The sequence below is a fragment of the Propithecus coquereli genome, unplaced genomic scaffold (assembly GCF_000956105.1).
Source record: "Propithecus coquereli isolate 6110/MARCELLA unplaced genomic scaffold, Pcoq_1.0 Scaffold299, whole genome shotgun sequence".
NCBI lineage: Eukaryota > Metazoa > Chordata > Mammalia > Primates > Indriidae > Propithecus > Propithecus coquereli.
In genome coordinates this window covers 2,342,708-2,361,380 of record NW_012148607.1, presented here as the reverse complement: position 1 = coordinate 2,361,380, position 18,673 = coordinate 2,342,708, and the positions used below count along the sequence as shown (strand labels likewise).

At 39.4% G+C, this 18,673-nt stretch overlaps 1 protein-coding gene across 1 annotated transcript in view; it reads right to left on the bottom strand.

Annotated features, from left to right (window-relative positions):
- The window catches only part of TESK2 (testis-specific kinase 2), an 86,273-nt gene that overhangs the window by 15,425 nt on the left and 52,175 nt on the right, over positions 1-18,673 (bottom strand). Inside the window, exon 2 of the mRNA XM_012648968.1 lies at positions 14,843-14,891. Within this exon, the coding sequence (XP_012504422.1) occupies positions 14,843-14,891 (49 nt within the window). The remainder of the gene's footprint in view (positions 1-14,842; positions 14,892-18,673) is intronic.

The window sequence follows — 18,673 nt, the reverse complement described above, 5'->3', positions numbered from 1 at the left end:
CTTTATCTAATATGACTGGTATTCTTTTTTCTTTCTTTTCTTTTTTTTTTTTTTAGAGACAATGCCTCAATCCATTACCCAGGCTAGAGTACAGTGGCACAATCATAGCTCACTGCAGCCTCGAACTCCTGGGCTCAAGCAATCCTCCTGCCTCACCTTCTCAAGTAGCTGGGACTACAGACGCATGCCACCATGTCTGGCTAGTTTATTTTTATTTTTTTTAGAGAGGGAGTCTTGCTATGTTGCCCAGGCTGGTCTTGAACTCCTAAACTCTGGTATTCTTATAAAAAGAGAGAGAAGAAACACAGACACATGGGGAAAATGTCATGTGATGATGGAGGGAGAAACTGGAATGAGACATCTGCAAGCCAAGGAACACCCAGGATTGGCAACAACCACCAGAAGCTAGGCAGAGGCAAGGAAGGATCTTCCCCTAGAGCCTTCAGAAAGAACATGGCCCTGCCAGCACTTTGACTTTGGATTTCCAGCCTTGAGAATAAAGTTTTGTTCTTATACGTCACTCAGATTGTAATGCTTTGTTATAGCAGCTCTACGAAACTAAAATGACCTTTCTGGTAGCAGGATAGAAGAGGAAGTAGAGGCAGTTTTGGAGGGTTTTTAAAACAGCCAGAAAGAGGTGACCAAACATCTGACTCAGAGTGCTGTTACGGGCATGAAAAAGTGGTCTAGAATCAATATGCAGAGGTAGAATCTAAAGGATTTAGCAACTGAGTGGTAGATGTGAGAAATGACAAAAGAGTCAAAGGCAACTCAGAGGTTCCAAATTCAGATGTTTAGAAGAGCAATGAGAAGGGATACCAGAATCTTACCTGACTCATTGTTTCATCAGTAAGTCAGAAACCTGTCAGAAACCAGCATCAATATCAAACAGCCAAGTCAGTGGCTTATCAGACCTTCTGCTCTTCAGATGAGCCCTCTGCAGAGAAGGGCCTGTGCCCCGACCTAATTTTCACTGTAGCCCAACAATGCCTTTGTGCTGGCCACTGTATGTTTGTTGGTCAGCTCCAAACACAAAGGCTAGTCGACATCCCATCCTGCTGGCTTGGTTTAAACAAGAAAAGGAAGCTTTGTTACTACCCTGGGTAATTCCAGGACAGGCATCCCAAGAGTGCCCTGTGGGAGGCTTGTGTTCCAAAGGAGCCTCCTGTTCTCAGCTCGAGGATCTACAGCCACTACAAGCGTACATCCGTACATCCGCCAAGACCTGAGTTTGCCACAGTTCAGCCTCTACTCCAGGAGGTTCGCCAGGGCCTGCCTGACTGAAATGGTCAATAGTAAAGAGCTGACTCAAAAAGAGAAAGGGAACACTAGTTCTAGGTACAAAGTAAAAGGCTTTTACTAACCTAGTATGTGTTTCAGAATATTTACATGTTTCACTCTCTCTGTCTTCACATATGCTTATCTACTGCCCAGAATACCATTCTTCCCTTTTGTAGCTTTGTTAATTCTTATTTGTCCTTCTAAATCCAACCAGAGCCCCTTATGTAGGAAGGCATTCCCTGATACCCAACCCATTCTTTGTCCCACTTTAGCATCCTGTACATATTTCCACTATTGCTTATTACACATCACACTGCACTATTACTTTGATGGCAGGATTACTTTCTCAACTTTGTAAGTCCAGTATCCAGTGAACAATAAAATCGTTGAACGAACAAATGCATAATTGCAACATCTTGAAACATTCTTGTCATCCTTTATTTTAATAAATGATGAAATCAAGCCTAGTGAATTTAAATAACTTGCCTATGATTATTCAACTAGTAGAGTCTGAATTTGCATCCAAGCCTTTTGACGTCAAAGCCCAGGTTCCTTCTACTCCAGGAGCTTACACTTGTGTAGGGAAGCTAAAGCAAAAACAATTTTAATAAATGGAAGAATGTGTAATAAGAGAGATATAAAAATACTATATAGGAAAAGATAAGTGGAGGGAAACATTATGACCAAATAAGTGGTGGTGGAGGAGGTGGGAGGTGGGGAGAGAGAAGGCACAGCAGCAGGAGAAAAAGAATCAGAAAAGATTTTATAGGGAAATAAGTAGGCTTTGGGCCAGGTCTTGATGGGAGGAAGATTTCTATAGGACAGAGAGAAAGAGTAAATTCCAGGCTGAAGAAACAATATGAATAAAAAAGCAACACAATAGGCCAGGCACAGTGTCTCATGCCTATAATCACAGAGCTTTGGGAAACCAAGGCAGGAGGATTGCTTGAGGCCAGGAGTTCAAGAAAAAAGCAAGAAAACACAGACCATGTTCAGTAAACAACAAAAAATCCAGTTTGCCTGAATTACAGAGTATGTGCAAAAAAGGGAACTAGGAGAAAAAAGGTAGGATTATGCTAGGGCATAAAGGACTAGTGTTTATCCTGAATTCCATTTTTTAAATCTAGCTGTGCATCAAAATACTCTGTAGAGCTTTATTTATTTATTTAATTAAAAAAAATTTTTTTACATAGACAGGATCACATTATGTTGCCCAGACTGGTCTCAAACTCCAGTGATCTTTAAGCAGTCTGTTTCTTTTTAAATACAGATAGATACCTGGGCCTCACCCAAGACTTTAATCAATGAGGAAATCACTGAAGGTTTTTGAGCCAAGGAATGCTATTGATTATTCATTTATTCATTCAATCAACAAATATGACAAGGAGCTACCATTTGTCAGTCACTGTGCTAGGAACCAATGGATGTCAATGTAAATAGAATGGTCCTTGCCGTCTGGGAATTTATAAGCTACATATACAAGCAGTCAATTTAAATCAATAATAAATACTATTGTAGTATGAGAACACATAGGAGGGGTAATAAACTAATCTTAGAAGATCAGAAAAGGCTTCCTAGAGAAAGTAAAATCTAAGCTGGGGCCTAAAGAATTGGCTGGGCCAAGGGGAGATGGAGAGATGTGCTCTGGGCAGAGGAAAGAGCTGATGCAGATGTCCAAAGGTGAAAAGGGTCATGTCCCATTTGTGGAACTGAAAGAGGTTCAGTACAGCTGTAGTGCAAAGTTGAGACAGGAGCAGAGATGCTAGAGAAGCAGTGAGGCCACAGAGATAAGCAACAGCACAATCAGATGTTTTAACTTTACCCTGAGGACAATGAAGAGCCATTGAAGAGTTTATGTGGGGAGAAACAAAATTAGATTTGTTTGGTTTCAGAATAAGAAAAAAAGAAAAAGAAACAAAATTAGATTTGTATCAAACACTGGTACTGGCAAAAAGCAGACACACAGACCAATGGAATAAAATAGACAGCCCAGATATAAACACTAAGTATCAATGGGGAAAGAACAGCCTCTGCAACAAATGGGAAATGCAAATCAAAACCACAGTGAGATACCACCTTGCACTCATTAAGGTGGCTACTACTAAAAAACAAAAAACAAAAAATAACAAGTGTTGGTGAGGTTGCAGAGAAATTAGAACCCATATGCACTGTTGGTGGGATTGTAAAATGACACAACTGCTATAGAAAAAAGTATGGAGGTTCCTCAAAAAATTAAAAATAGAACTACCATATGGTCCAGCAATCCCCCTGCTGGGTATATACCCAAAAGAATTGAAAATAGGGTCTCAAAGAGAAATTTGCACACTCATGTTCATAGCAGCATTATTCACAATAGCCAAGAGGTGGAAGCAACCCAAATGTCCATCAACACATGAGCAGATAAACAAAATGTGGTATATGCATACAATGGAATACTATCCAGCCTTAAAAAGTAAGGAAATTCTGTCACATATTACATGGATGAACCTCAAGGACATTATACTAAATGAAACAAGCCAGTCACAAAAACACAAATACTGGTCCAGCACAGTGGCTCACACCTGTAATCCCAGCACTTTGGGAGGCCAGTGTGGGGGAGGATTGCCTGAGCCCAGAAATTCAAGACCAGCCTGGGCAGCATAGCAAGACCCTATCTCTAAAAAAAAAAAAAAAAAAATTAGCCAGGCATGGTAACATACGCCTAGCTGAGGCAGGAGGATCGCTTGAGTCCAGGAGTTGGAGGCTACAGTGATCTATGATCATACCACTGCATTCCAGCCTGGGCAACAGAGCAAGATCTTGTCTCTTAAAAAAATAAAAATAAATAAGTACTATACGATTCCATTTATATGAGGTATCAAAAGTAGTCAAATTCATGGAAACAGAAAGTAGAATGGAGGTTACTAGGTGCTGGGGAGAGGGGGGAAATATGGAGAAGTTATTGTTTAATGAGTATAGAGTTTCTGTTTTACAAGATGAAAAGATCTGGTGGTAATGCATGCCTGTAGTCCCAGCTTCTTGGGAGGCTGAGGCAGGAGGATCGCTTGAGCCCAGGAGTTCGAGGCCATAGTGCTTTGTGATCACACCTGTGAACAGTCACTGCACTCCAGCCTGGGCAACATAGCGAGACCTTGTCTCTAAAAGAAAAAAGAAAGAAAGAAAAACATCTGGAGATCTATTGCGCACAATATGAAAATACTTAACGCTAACCACTGACCTATACACTTAAAAATGGGTAAGACAGCAAAAAAAAAAAAAAAAAAGATTTGTATTTTAGAAGGACCACTCTGACTGGCAATATAGACTATAGATTTAAGGTGTGAAACAAGACTGACAGGGAGACTAGTTAGAATGTTGTGGCAAGAGATGACGATGGCAGAAGGAATTGTCATAAGATAAATGGATCCAAGATAGTAAGGAGGTAAGATGGACAGGACATGGTGATTGATAAGATGCAGAAAAAGAGAGAGGTCAGGGACAAAGGAGAAGGGAACTATCATTTGTGTGAGAGCTAAGTATTATACTAATACTTTTACAAATTATTAATTCATTTAATATTTATTGAGCGGCTACTTGTGCCAAGCACTACAGAAGACTTTAGACAATTATTCTGCCACCTTTATAGAATAGCTTCTCACTGTTTGAGGTTCATTAAACTGGCCCTTGACATAGTATCTGCTTAATAATTATTTCTTGAGTAGGAAACAGACACAAGCAATTGCTATAGGAGGGTGAGATGAGCTAAAATGAGCATGCAAGAAAATAAATACCTATGATTGACTTTGGACACTATTGATCTAAGAATTTCTTATCTAAGTAAACAATGGTGACCAGGATAACAAGAAAAGACCAACATAAAGAGAAAGTAAAGGCAGAAAGTGATTATCAGGTGCAGGAATGCAGACATGTCCTTGAGTAGTAGGAATATATTAGAGTATATTAGGTGACCACCCTCCTTGCACAGTCCTACTTGCTATATACTCCAAAGTAGGAACAGCTCACAAGAGCCAATACAGATCCAACTCCTTGGAACGATACCACTTATCAAGTTAAGAAAAACACACTTGGCAAATCTTCTATTAGAAACACATCTAGCCTAAACTCAAAAAGAGTTCTGTGAATTCAACTGTCACACTAGTTTAACAATCATGAGGGGATTAGGAGAAAGATTAGCTAGAAATCCCCCAAAGAACTTTCTAAATCCTTCTGCTGTCCTCTCATTACCAACACTGTGAAAGGATTCATCAAACAGATGGCCAAACTGACCTTGAAAGAGGCAGATATCTTTGTGGCTAACAGTTTAATTGTTGGCAGCTAGAATGTTGAGAAGCAGTATTCATTCACTCATTTATCCATTCATCCAACAAATATTTACTGCATACTTTTATGTGCCAGGTACTAACAATGGCCAAACCCAAGGAGCTTAAAGTTTAGTAAGTACAGGATTATTGTCAGTTAGAACTTGATTCAAATCCCAGCTCTGCCACTTAGCTAAGAGACCCTTACATAAATTAATCTCTTTTTGCCCCTCAGATTTCTCATCTGTAAAATGGGAAAAATATCACTTATTTCATGGGATTGTGTGATAATTAAACAATATATTGAGAGGGAGAAAAAAAAAAAGCTTAGCAGGCCCTGGAACGTACAAAGCATTTAGTAAGAAAAACTGGCCAGTGGCCATGTCAGTGGCTCATGTCATTAATCCCAGAACTTTGGGGAGGCTGAGGTGAGACGATCACGTAAGGCCAGGAGTTCAAGACCAGCCTGGGCAACGAAGCAAGACTTGTCTCTACAAAAAATAAAAAAAACTAGCTGGGTATGGTGGTTGCTTGTAGTCCCAACTACTCAGGAGGCTGAGGGGGGAGGATCGCTTGAGCCCAGGAGTTCAAGGCTGCAGTGAAGTATGATCATGCCACTCTACTCCAGCCTGTGTGACACAGAGAGACCTTGTCAAAGAAAAGAAAAGAAAAACAACCTAGTGATTTTCTTTATTTTTCTTGCTCAGGAGGTAATGCAGAAGGTGAAAACTGTATCCTTCCAAATCAATGAAATGTTTTCTAATGAAAAGGTTGATAAACAGGATCTAAGCAAGAAAGGTATCAGAGTCCTCCTTCAAACACTGACTCTACGAATATCTCTCTACTTGGCTGTCCACTAAATATTTCAAACTTAAACCTGTTCAAAACTGAACTCTTTTTCATCATAGCTCACAGCAACCTCAAACTCCTGGGCTCAAGCAATCCTCCTGCCTCAGCCTCCCGAGTTGCTGGGACTACTGGCGCATGCCACCATGCTGGATATGATAGAACACTTTCATATCCACACAGCTAGTTCCTTCACCTCCTTTAAGTTCTTGCCTCTTCTGTGAGGCCCTCTCAGTCCACATATTTAAAATTGCAAACCATTTAGTGCTTAACACCATACATATTACAATTTGTTTTCTTATTTAATCTAACTCTTCTGCCCATTCCTTGCTGATTAAAATGTAAAGTCCAAGGGGGCAGGGATTTTTATTTCTTCATTATGGTATTTCCAGTATCTGAAATAGTGCTGAACACATGGTACGAACGAAATAAACATTTTTTTGAAGAATAAATGAACCTGAAGCAAGCAAGCAAGACAGGGAAAACTTCTTTGGATAAAGTAAACTAAATGAACTCTTCTATTATTTGTGGGCTAGATTGCCAACCTCAAATTCTTGTTTCTCAAATGTCATAGGGAGTTACTAAAAATAAGAGGAGAAAACATGTACCACAATTTAGAGATTTTTATTACCAAATGACCAAAGTAAAAAATGAAATAAAAGTTACCTTTTTCAAAAGTAAAGCAAATGCCAAAACGTATTTGTAGAAACATTTTTTTGCAAGTAGAAGTTTAAGTGAAATAAACTTCTAATTGTGAAAGGATTTGAGATGTGACATTTCACACTATTTTTGATTTCTGATTCTTTCCACTAGGGCTAATTCAGCTTTCCTAGAGCTGGATCTACACTAGTCAATCAACTATAAACACATCCTAAGCATATACTATGGGCCCTGCCACACAGGGCATTATTATAGGCCCTATCTAGAAGACTGAGTTCCATTAGAGAACCTGGGATTTGACACAGCTTGAAGAGTAGGAAGGAAAACAAAAATAAGGGCATTCCTAGTCCTGGAAGACACACCTAAAGCCAAGATATGCAGAAAATAGCAAAAAGCCCCACCTAACTGAAGGGAGGGATTCATATTCCGAAATCGGATTAGAAAGGGTCTAGAATACTAAACAGAAGTTTTTAGACAGAAGCATCACATTATGCCTGATGAAGATTATTCAGGTACTGGTATATCAAAAATGAAGCAAAGAAAGACTACAGTCAGGAAAACCAGCTACAAAGCATTTGTATTAATAGGAATCTAGGTATGGAATAATATCATGACAGTTGAAATGGAGAGAAAGAAAAATAATCAGATATCACAAACAAGAAAATAGGATAGGACTAGGAAATGATTAAATTCAAGCGATGAGGCCAGATATGGTGGCTCATGCCTGTAATCCCACACTTCAGGAGGCCAAGGTGGGAGGATCACTTGAGGCCAGGAGACCAGCCTGAGCAACAGCAAGACCCCTGTCTCTACCAAAAATAGAAAAAACAAGGCCAGGTGCAGTGGCACACACCTGTAGTCCTAGCTACTCAGGAGTCTGAAGCAGGAGGATCACTTAAGCCCAGGAGTTTGAGGTTGCAGTGAGCTACGGCAATACCCCAGTACTCTACTCAGGGTGACAGAGTGAAACTCTGTCTCAAAGAAAAAAAAAAAAAAGATGCCTGTCTCTACCAAAAAAAAAAAAAAAATACTGTAGTGGAATAAAGATGGTCATTGAGAGATACAGTCTAAGTCCCCTACTCTTGCATCAGAGCTGGCCTTAGTAACTTGCTTGGCCAATAGAATGCTGCTTAAGACACATTCTGGAACTTCTAAGGCTAAGTTATAAGAAGTCTCTTGCAGCTTTCACCTGGGTGGCTTATACAGCTCACCAGTTACTTCATGAAAAGTCTAACTATCCTGAGATAACCACTCTGTGGGAAGCCTAAGCCATGTGGAGATAATCTAGAGAATGAGACCCCATGTGAGGAAAAAGAGTCGTCAAGGAGCACCACAGCACCAGACATGCAAATGAAGAAGCCATCTTGGAAGAAGCCAGCTCAGCCCTCCCAGCTGATACACATGGATCAAAGACCTGGCCCTTTGGAGTGCCTGACCTACAAAATCACAAGCAAAATAAAATAATTTTTTTAACCCATTAAGTTTTGGGATAGTTTGTTATACAACAATAGATAATGGGAACGGGCATCTTTTTTATCCTAAGCCAGAGCTTAGCAAAGTGCCTCGCCCACTGCATATTACTCAAAGTGGTGTGTGTCAAGGGAATCTCTCTTTCCTCATATTTTCTAATCTTTCTAATTTTCACATCTTAGTCACTTCCGCAACCCTCACCAGTCCTTTAGGAAAACCTGAATCACAGAGGCAATCCTTGTTGGTACCTCTGATATGTCCTCTTAACTACCATGTGGTACCAATAGCCTCCCCAAAGCTTAAAAGACAGGTATGTCAATGCTGCCAAAGTTAAGCCAAGGCAGGGCACCAGGCAACTGTGCACCCAGCTCAAGGCAAATAAGGCCAGGAGAATACTCTATACTGGGCCACACAAAAACAAGAAAAGAAGCAGGCAAAACAAAAAGCAATATCACAGCACACCAAGAAACTGGAATCGGGGTCTGGCTTGCTCATTTTTATAAATAATGCATGAGTTTGGTCACTGAACCCATGGAGTTTCCTTTCATTGTAAGCTGTCTGATTATATAAGGCTTCTTGTAAGTCTGAGGTAACCAACTCAGAAGCAACATGTATCAACCCATATAAACAAGAAATTTCCAAAGTAACTGCTCTAATAAAGAGAGAAAGTGTATGGTGGGGTGGGAATGAGGAATGAGAGGAGGATAAGGGTTATGTGAATAAAAATACTCTCTGCAATAGCCTGCAGGGCTAATCCATTCCATTCCCTCATGAGCTAAAAGTATTTCTTTCAGTACTAAATGTCTGTTTGACTGAGGTGGCTTTGCTATAAAAAGACAGAATCACCTCACCAGGCCAAGGAATATTCTGCAATTGCAGAATTAGCTGAGTGGTTCTCATTGCCACAGTAGAAAAAAAGAATAGTTTCTCCATGACAGAAAAGGCAAGAGAGACCTAGCCACCAAGCAATTCAATTGTTGTCTCCTTTGACAGAGAGTATTTTCTGGCACTTGATACCCCTGCCTTACAGCCATATACCCTACCCAATTCCTCAATGCCCAATCTTCTAGCCACTGAGAGGTTCTACACTAAGAAGTTCCTATATTGCTTGATTGTGAGTATATATCCTTCTTTGTGCTTTTCTTAATAATATTAAAAGGAAAACATAATCTGTCCAGAGGCATCTGTTTCTCTTCTCTCTCTCTCTCTACCCCACCCCCTACCCATCTTGGATATGGAAAAGAAAATATATACCATTAATATATAAGTAGTGGCAGCTACTTTTTGATTATGAATGATAGACAACTTTACTTTTTGATGAAGTTGACAATAAGAAAGAACAAGGTCTCTGAACAGCATCTATTTAACTGTTGAATTAAACTAATATTTAACCTAATAAACTGCTAGAATTCCAGTTATATGAGTCCTTTTGTTGTTAAAGGCCATTTAACTATTTTGTTACTTGCACCCAAACACATTCTAATATACCCAATAACCAAGAAACATCTTTTCCAAATAATCCAGAATACATAAAAAGTGAGTCAGAACTGAATTCTACAAATACTACACATGCTACACAAGACCCTCTGCTTAGCACTGTGGGGAATATAAAAGTGAATTAAGGATAGCATGTTGTAATAGAAATAGGCTTTAAAGTCAGATAAACCTGGATCCAATCCTACTTTGGGAAAGTCACTTAATTTCCTTATGCCTTAGTTTTCTCCTCTATAAAATGGAAGAAATAAGACTATAGAATTGTGAGAATTATATCTAATATAAAGCACCAACCATCGCGCTCAGCCCACAGTGGGTATTTAATAATTAGTAGCTGTTATGGTTTAAAAAATGGGAGAAAGCTGGGTGAGGTGGTTCACACCTGTAATCCTAGCAACTCAGGAGACTGAGGCAGGGGGACTGCTTGAGGCCAGGAGTTGACCAGCCTAGGCTACATAATGAGGCCACGTCTCTAAAAAAAAAAAGAAAAGAAAAGAAAAACAATTAATCGGGCATAGTAGTGCACCTGTAGTCCCAGCTACTCAGGAGGCTGAGACGGGAGGACTGCTTGAGCCCAGAAGTTGGAGGTTGCAGTGAGCTATGATGGCACCACTGCAGTCCAGCCTGGGTGACAGAACAAGATCCTGTCTCTTTAAAAAAAAAAGGGGGGGGGCAAATAATTATGATCTGCTGATTGGACTATTTCTAGGGTATGGGAGATTGCCAACAAGGGTTTCAATTCTTCACCCCCTACTGAATCCATGCCCTTTGACATATAACTTTGCAGTACAATCCTGATGTAGACAGGGCATAATTTCCACCCATTACTCAGGCACGTGATTTGCTTTGTCCAAAGGGATGTTAGCCAAGTAAACTTGAAGATAGGCGAGTCATGAAAAGCAGTTGTGCAAATGGGCTGGCATACTCTTACTATTCTGGTATCATCTTAAAAAATGACATGTCCAGGCTAGCCCACTGGCCCCAGAAAGAGGAGGGGCTAGAGCAAAGCAGCCTCAGCAAATCCCAGCCTAGAGCAGACCACCAGTTGACCTGACCATGAATGAGCCTAAGCAAGACCAGCAAAACTGCCCAATCTAGCCCAGCTCAGTTCGGCTGACCCTGGAAATGTATGAGAAAGAAATGCTTATTGTTGTATGCTTTTGAGATTTTGTGGTTGGATATTACATGGCAATAGCTAACTAATACACAGGGTTATATGTGCTGTCTTTAAAAAATCGAAGATTTATACTTCCCTGATACTTGTGACTAAGTGAAAGTTGAGGTTAGGTCTTCTGAGTAGAAGACATACTTATGGAACGTTCCTACTCCATACAATATAGATTGTTAATTCAACTCATTACACTTAAAAGGTTTCATGTGATCTTTTACCAAATTGCTTTCACTCTAACAAATACTAGTTTTCTCAAAAACTTAGAATCTATCCTTACTACAGGTAGTTTAAAAACAAAAACAAAACAAAAATCTAAGTGTCTTACTCCAAGTCCAATTAATGTCTACAATTACAATGAAGACTTGTGGAAATGGTTCAAACCCAGAAAAGTCAAGATCACTACTGTATGAGAAATATTCCTCCTAATGTCAATACTTTAAAGGCATTAACAAGAGCTGTGCTTGTCTACTATAATTACTGATAAATAAAGTGAAGATAAATGACTAATGGTGGCCGGGCAAGGTGGCTCACACCTGTAATCTTAGCACTTTGGGAGGCCGAGGCAGGAGGATTGTGGGAGGTCAGGAGTTCGAGACAAGCCTGAGCAAGAGTGAGACCCCCATCTCTACTGAAAAATGAGTCAGACAACTAAAAATAGAAACAAAAAATTAGCTGGGCATGGTGGTGAGTGCCTGTAGTCCCAAACACTCGGGAGGCTGAGGCAGGAAGATCACTTGAGTCCACAAATGTGAGGCTGCTGTGAGCTAGGCTGATGCCACAGCACTCTAGCCTGGGCAACAGAGCAAGACTCTGTCTCTAAAAAAAAAAAAAAAAAAGACTAACGGTGCTCAAGGGCTGTGGTAGATATCAATAATTTATTTTTATGATCCTTAATGAAAGCAAGTCAAATTATAAGGCAAATAAACTTAGAAGTCTCTAGAGACCTGTGCCATCATGGCCTTTGCCAATCCCCTTCTGAAAATAACCAAGAGCATTTGGATATTTGGGCTTCACTGCCATGGGCCTATTAACATCATAATAAAATATTAAATATCATGACATAGGGAGAACACCATGTGAAGATGAAGGCAGAGATCAGGGCAATGCTTTTTTTTTTTTTTTTTGAGACAGTCTCACTTTTTTGCCCTGGCTAGAGTGAGTGCCGTGGCATCAGCCTAGCTCACAGCAACCTCAAACTCCTGGGCTCAAGCAATCCTCCTGCCTCAGCCTCCCAAGTAGCTGGGACTACAGGCATGTGCCACCACGCCCGGCTAATTTTTTCTATATGTTTTTAGCTGTCCAATTAATTTCTTTCTATTTTTGGTAGAGACGGGGTCTCGCTCTTGCTCAGGCTGGTCTCGAACTCCTGAGCTCAAACAATCCACCCGCCTCAGCCTCCCAGAGTGCTAGGATTACAGGCGTGAGCCACTGTGCCCGGCCAGGGCAATGCTTCTATATGCCAAGGAACACCAAAGAGTGCCAGCAAACCACCAAAAACCAGGAGAGAGGTGTGGGACAGATCCCCCCTCCCATCGCTCAGAAGGAACCACCCCTGCTGACACCTTGATCTCAGACTTCTAACCTCCAGAATCACCAGACAATAAATTCCTGTTGTTTAAAGTCAAAAAAAGATATTAATATCATAAGCTATGTCAATATCTCATTAATGATACTGGAAAGACTGGCAATAAATACTCTTTCATAAAGCACGTATTGTATGCTGTATATGGCTATAAACAAGCTAACAAGCTGCAGATTAAGTAAAACATGGCCAAGAGAATGTTGCATTATGACCATTCATTTCTGCCATTTCCACTACACTCCGCTTTTAAATATGTCACATGGGGATCACAGATTTTAAAGGATGTTCTTCTCTGTCAGCAAAACCAACACATGAGCCTTTCTAACGAACTCACATTTCAGAGAACAATCATATACACAGAAAATGCAAAAAATACTTTTACGTTTATTAGTGTCAGAACTCTTGTAGACAGAAGGCTTGAGAGGAGACAGTTTTGTCTTTGAAGAATTTATAACTTCTAAGAATAGAAATATACAGAAAATGTATATTTTGATCTGGGGTGCTGGTTGTGGGGTGCATTCCTTTGTAAAAATTTAGTGAACTCTACCTTTCATATATGTGCTTTTTCTATTATGTCAGACTTTGGTAAAGTCTTAAAAAATTTAATGATACTAACAGCAATATAAGACTAAGTATAGAATGAAAAACATTAACAATTCAGAGTTCAAAGGAGGGATTAGTCACTGTTAATAATACAAGTTCTAACACTTAACATGTATTAAGCAATTTCTACATGCCAGCACTGTGCCAAATAAGCATTTTATATTTCATCCTCACAACATCCCTGCAAGGTCAACATTGTATTAGTAGCATTTGCCACAATTAATTACTCCATCCTTCAAACTTTCCTTTCTATTCCAGGCCAATATGTTCTCCTGGTTTTCTTACTACCTCACTAGCTGCTCTTTCTCAGTCCACCCTTCTCCCCAGACTTAAAACTGAAATAATACTCTAGGGCTCACCTCCTGGTCCTCTTCTCTATCTATACTCCCTGGGCCAGGTACTACTATTATTATTCCCACAATACAGATGAAAACATTGAGGCACAGATAGATTCAAACCTAGGCAATCAAGACTTCACAGACCATGCTCTTAACCTCCTCACCATTCTGCCTTCTTTGGCCTTTCATTTAAGTGGCTGAACACAGTTATACACATTCCATTCTAGTGCCTTCAGTAACTGAAAAAAGAGTGAGGTACATGGGACCCTGCTTCATAAGATATTAAGGACTAATACCAGGCATTAAGCCAGCAGGAAACCAGTACTCTTGCAAATTCTATTAAACAACTTTCCTTCCTAAGTTTCTTCATTTTGTACTTTGGTAATTACTGCTCAAGCAGGAATGTGAAAACATTCTAGAACATAGATTCTCAAATGTAGGTGCTCATGAAATAATCTGGGAACTTTTAAAAATAACCAGATGTGCTCTATGCAGACCTATTAAACCTAGAAGATTCCAGGAATTTGTGTTTTGAAGGAGCACTCAAACAAATTCTGAAGCTGATAACTTGGTAGCTGAATTTGTTCTAGAGAGAGTTTTCTGGGGCTTCAGTGGATAAGTAATGACTATCACATATTTATCTTCCTAGCAGAGGCTGGAAATGAAATAAGAATGGAGATGTAAACCAATTCCAACAGGTAATGAGACCAATCAGGAAACCAGAGAAACAACTGTGGAATTCTAGATCAAGACATCAAACATTTCCAGGTGGTCTGGGAATCTCTTGCCACAAGAGAGTGTGCAGTCAAGTGAAACCATCCCTTGGCTTAGGAAGGAGTCATCCAGGCATCAAGAACCAATTTTACACTTGAGCACTCATATTCTCAGAGTACTCACCAAGTATTATGAAGGAATATAAGGATATTAAGAGATATGGCCATTGTTCCCAGGCAACAGAAGAAATCACTGTTAACACTGCCATTTTCACATAAACACATATGCACATACGTTTTGTTTACATATGCAAGCAACACTATGGAACCATAAATTCTGAAACTAAGGCAAAGAAGTCATTTCAACACACTTTTTGAAGTCTTACCTCTGTAAGTGCATGCAACTGTCCTTGATGAACACACACACCCATGAACCTAAAAAACAAAATAGATTTTTATTTAACAAATGAAATGAACACAAATATAAATGTCATATGGAGAAACTAGTTTAGTTAACCATGCATTAGAAACAATCCAATACCTGTGAAGACCCCTGGATTCCTGTACAACCCTGTAGCCTCTTAATCATGACTGAGATGCCAGGCTGATAAATTTCTAAATTTACCACGAAATATCTGGTTGTAGGAGGACCTAGTGGTAAAAACAAGTGGAGGAAAAGGGAGGGTAGTAAGTCTTAAAAACAGAATGATATAATGCAAAAAGCACCAAATGGAAATAAGTAAATTTGATGCTGGTTTCAGCTATGCCAATACCTGACTACATGCTCACCACCCTCCCCTCCCCCCACGAAAAAAAGGAAAAAGAAAAAAGTCACTAACTCTATTTGCAACTCAGTTTCCTCATCTAAAAAGTAAGTAGGTTGGACTACCCAATCTGAAGGTCTATAATTTACAAACAACAAACTGGGGGAAAAAAAAACATACATTTGCTGGGTGACAAAGGACTAACTTCTTTAACATACAAGGAATACGTCCAAATATATAATCAAAAAGATAACCCAATAGAAAAATAAGTAAAGGGGCCGGGCGCGGTGGCTCACGCCTGTAATCCTAGCTCTCTGGGAGGCCGAGGCGGGCGGATTGTTTGAGCTCAGGAGTTCGAAACCAGCCTGAGCAAGAGCGAGACCCCGTCTCTACTAAAATTAGAAAGAAATTAATTAGACAACTAAAAATATATAGAAAAAATTAGCCGGGCATGGTGGCACATGCCTGTAGTCCCAGCTACTCAGGAAGCTGAGGCAGGAGGATCACTTGAGCCCAGGAGTTTGAGGTTGTTGTGAGCTAGGATGATGCCACGGCACTCACTCTAGCCCGGGCAACACAGTGAGACTCTGTCTCAAAAAAAAAAAGAAAAAAAGAAAAATAAGTAAAGGTATATATATAGTTTAAAGAAAAATAAGTATAAATGGCTAATAAAAAATACCAAAATATGCTCAAAATCACTCATATTTAAAGAAATGCACATTAAAACAAGGAGATACCACTTTTTAAATCTATCAAATGAAGAAAAAGATTAAGATTGATAATGCTCAGTGTTGTCCAGAAGGTGAGGAAACTTACATACACCATTGAGTTCTTGGCACAAATCTTTCAAAGGGAAATTGATTATATATAGCAGAATTTCTAACTGCTCCAACTATTCCACTTCTAGGAATTTATCTTACAAATATACTCAATACAGGTGAGCAAAAATACCTGTAAAAGGATGTTATCTATGGTCTAAACGATTGTGCCCTTCCATCCCCAAATTCATATGTTGAAACTAAATCCCCAGTGTGACAGTAGTAAGAGGTGAGGCCTTTGGGAGATGATTGGGTCATGAGGGCTCTGTCTTCATGTATGCAATTAAGGCCCTTATAAAAAAGATGCCCAAGAGAGCTTGTTTGCTCCTTCTGCCATATGAGAACACAACAATGAGGCACCATCAGACACTGAATATGTTGGCACCTTCATCTTGGACTTTCTAGCCTCCAGAACTATGAGCAATAAATTTCTACTGTTTATAAATTACTCAGTCTAAGGTACTGTGCTACAGCAGCCTGAACAAACTAAGACAAAAGATAGCTACTTTAACAGTGTATATGAATCTAAATATCCATGAAAAAAAGACTGCTTAAATATTTATGGTATATTCACAGATCAAAATGCTATATGGCCATTACAAAGAATAAAGTAGATATTTAGGCACTGATATGGGAAGGTGTCCAAAATATATAGTTAAATGAAAACATCAAGCTACAAAACAATATAGAATGATTCCATTAGTGTAAAAAAATGTTTATATATTAATAGAAAATGTCTAGAAGCATTACCAGGTGGTACTGCAGAGGAGGTAAAAGGTGATTTGTATTTTTTATTTTACATACTTCTGTTATATTTGAAGTTTTTTTCAACCAAACAGGTTATATTTAATAATTCTAAAGTAAAAACCATAAATCAATGATTATGACTGATGACCATAAAGTAGGAGAAGATAAATGTCATAAAGCCAGTAACAATAGCGGTTTGGGTTATTGAGAAGGAAGTGTCATTAATAATATCAAAGTCTCAAGTAAGTTCTATTGTACTTTAGAAGGGCAAAGAAAAGGGAAGAGATTGACTATAGCAGGAGCGCAAGGCACATCAGTGACTGTGTTGGAAAGGACCATAAAGTTCCACGAAGGCAGACACCATGTCATATTCTTCTGTGTGTTCGCAACACCTAGCAAATATTAATAGTATGCAAACTCAGTAAATGATTGCCAAGTGAAATGGAACTGAGTAAGGAGAGTGCCTGCTTGGCTGTTCTATCACAGTAGAGTTTTTGAGACATGCTGCTTCCACATTTCAATTAATCTGGAACTATCAGTTTCTCCAAGGGCTGGTTTCTGGACTGCTAGTTTTCTGTAAGTTCATCTAGAGACATGATGGGAACTTGAGAAAGGAAAGAACCTGAGGAAAGATCTAGTTAGTACCGAAAACAGGATGCGGCTCCAAAGACTAGTTGAAACTTACCTCTGGCTTAAAAGAGATGGGAAGTGAAATAGCAGAGTAATTAAAAGGACTCTGAAATTAGAGGATGTGGGTTCAAATTCCACCTCCACTTCTTTTACTAGCAAGCATTAGTTTTCCCTCTGTGAAAAATGGGGATAATAGTGTCTACAACATAAGGTTGTTAGAAAGATTGAAATAATAAATGTAACGTATATAGCACCGTGACTGGTACATAGTAAGAGTTCAAAAGAAGGTAAGCAATTATCATAATTGTAACTCAGAAGTGGACCAGGTAAAAATAAAATTTAGTCAAAAATCAAATTTGCCAGATGGCTGGCAAGAAGCTGGTTTCTATATAATTACTCTCCTCTCCATTCTCCAACTGTTGTCCCTAACCCTACTTCCTGCTTGGTAAAAGTGGAACATTTGACCTCATTCACCTGTCATTTTCTTCACTACGAAACCCACCACCTAATATGGAAGAGAGTGAGCAGGAGGAATGTGGAGCAGGTAAAAGTCTAACAAACAATGAATACAAGCAACACAGAGTGCTGAAGGACTAAATCTGGGATGCTGAAGCTGTTTTTAGCCAACATGGCAGTGTCTATGAGATATACACATAGAGCATCTGAGAGTTTTTGTCAACATCAATAATTTTAGTTGGGTAAAAGAGAGTAAGTTGCACTGAAGTGGAGGAAATTTGGACAAGATGACTAAGAAGACAACTGATCTGAGAGAGCACCATTTGTACAGATGTCTTTAAAAAGGTTGCTGGGTACAGTGACGTGAGCCTGTAGTCCCAGCTACTTGGGAGGCTGAGGTGGGAGGATTCCTTGAGCCCAGCCTCGGTAACATAGTAAGACCTCATCTAAGAAAGATAAGAAAATAAATAAAATAGGTCACTCTTCTTAAAATGTTGTATGAACAATTCCCCAATCACTGGAATTATGAGAGTAAATATGCCATTTATTTATTAAACAGGCTGGGCACACTGGCTCATGCCTGTAATCCCAGCACTTTGGGAGGCCAAGGCGGGAAGATCACTTGAGCCTAGGAGTTTGAAGTTGTGGTGAGCTATGATGGTGCCACTGCAATCTAGCCTGAGTGACCAAGTAAGACCTTGTCTCTTAAAAAAAAAAAAATTATTAAACAATTAGTTATTGAGTGGCTACTATGTGCAAGACATTAAGGACAGGACAGCAAATAAAACAGAAGTCCCTGCTC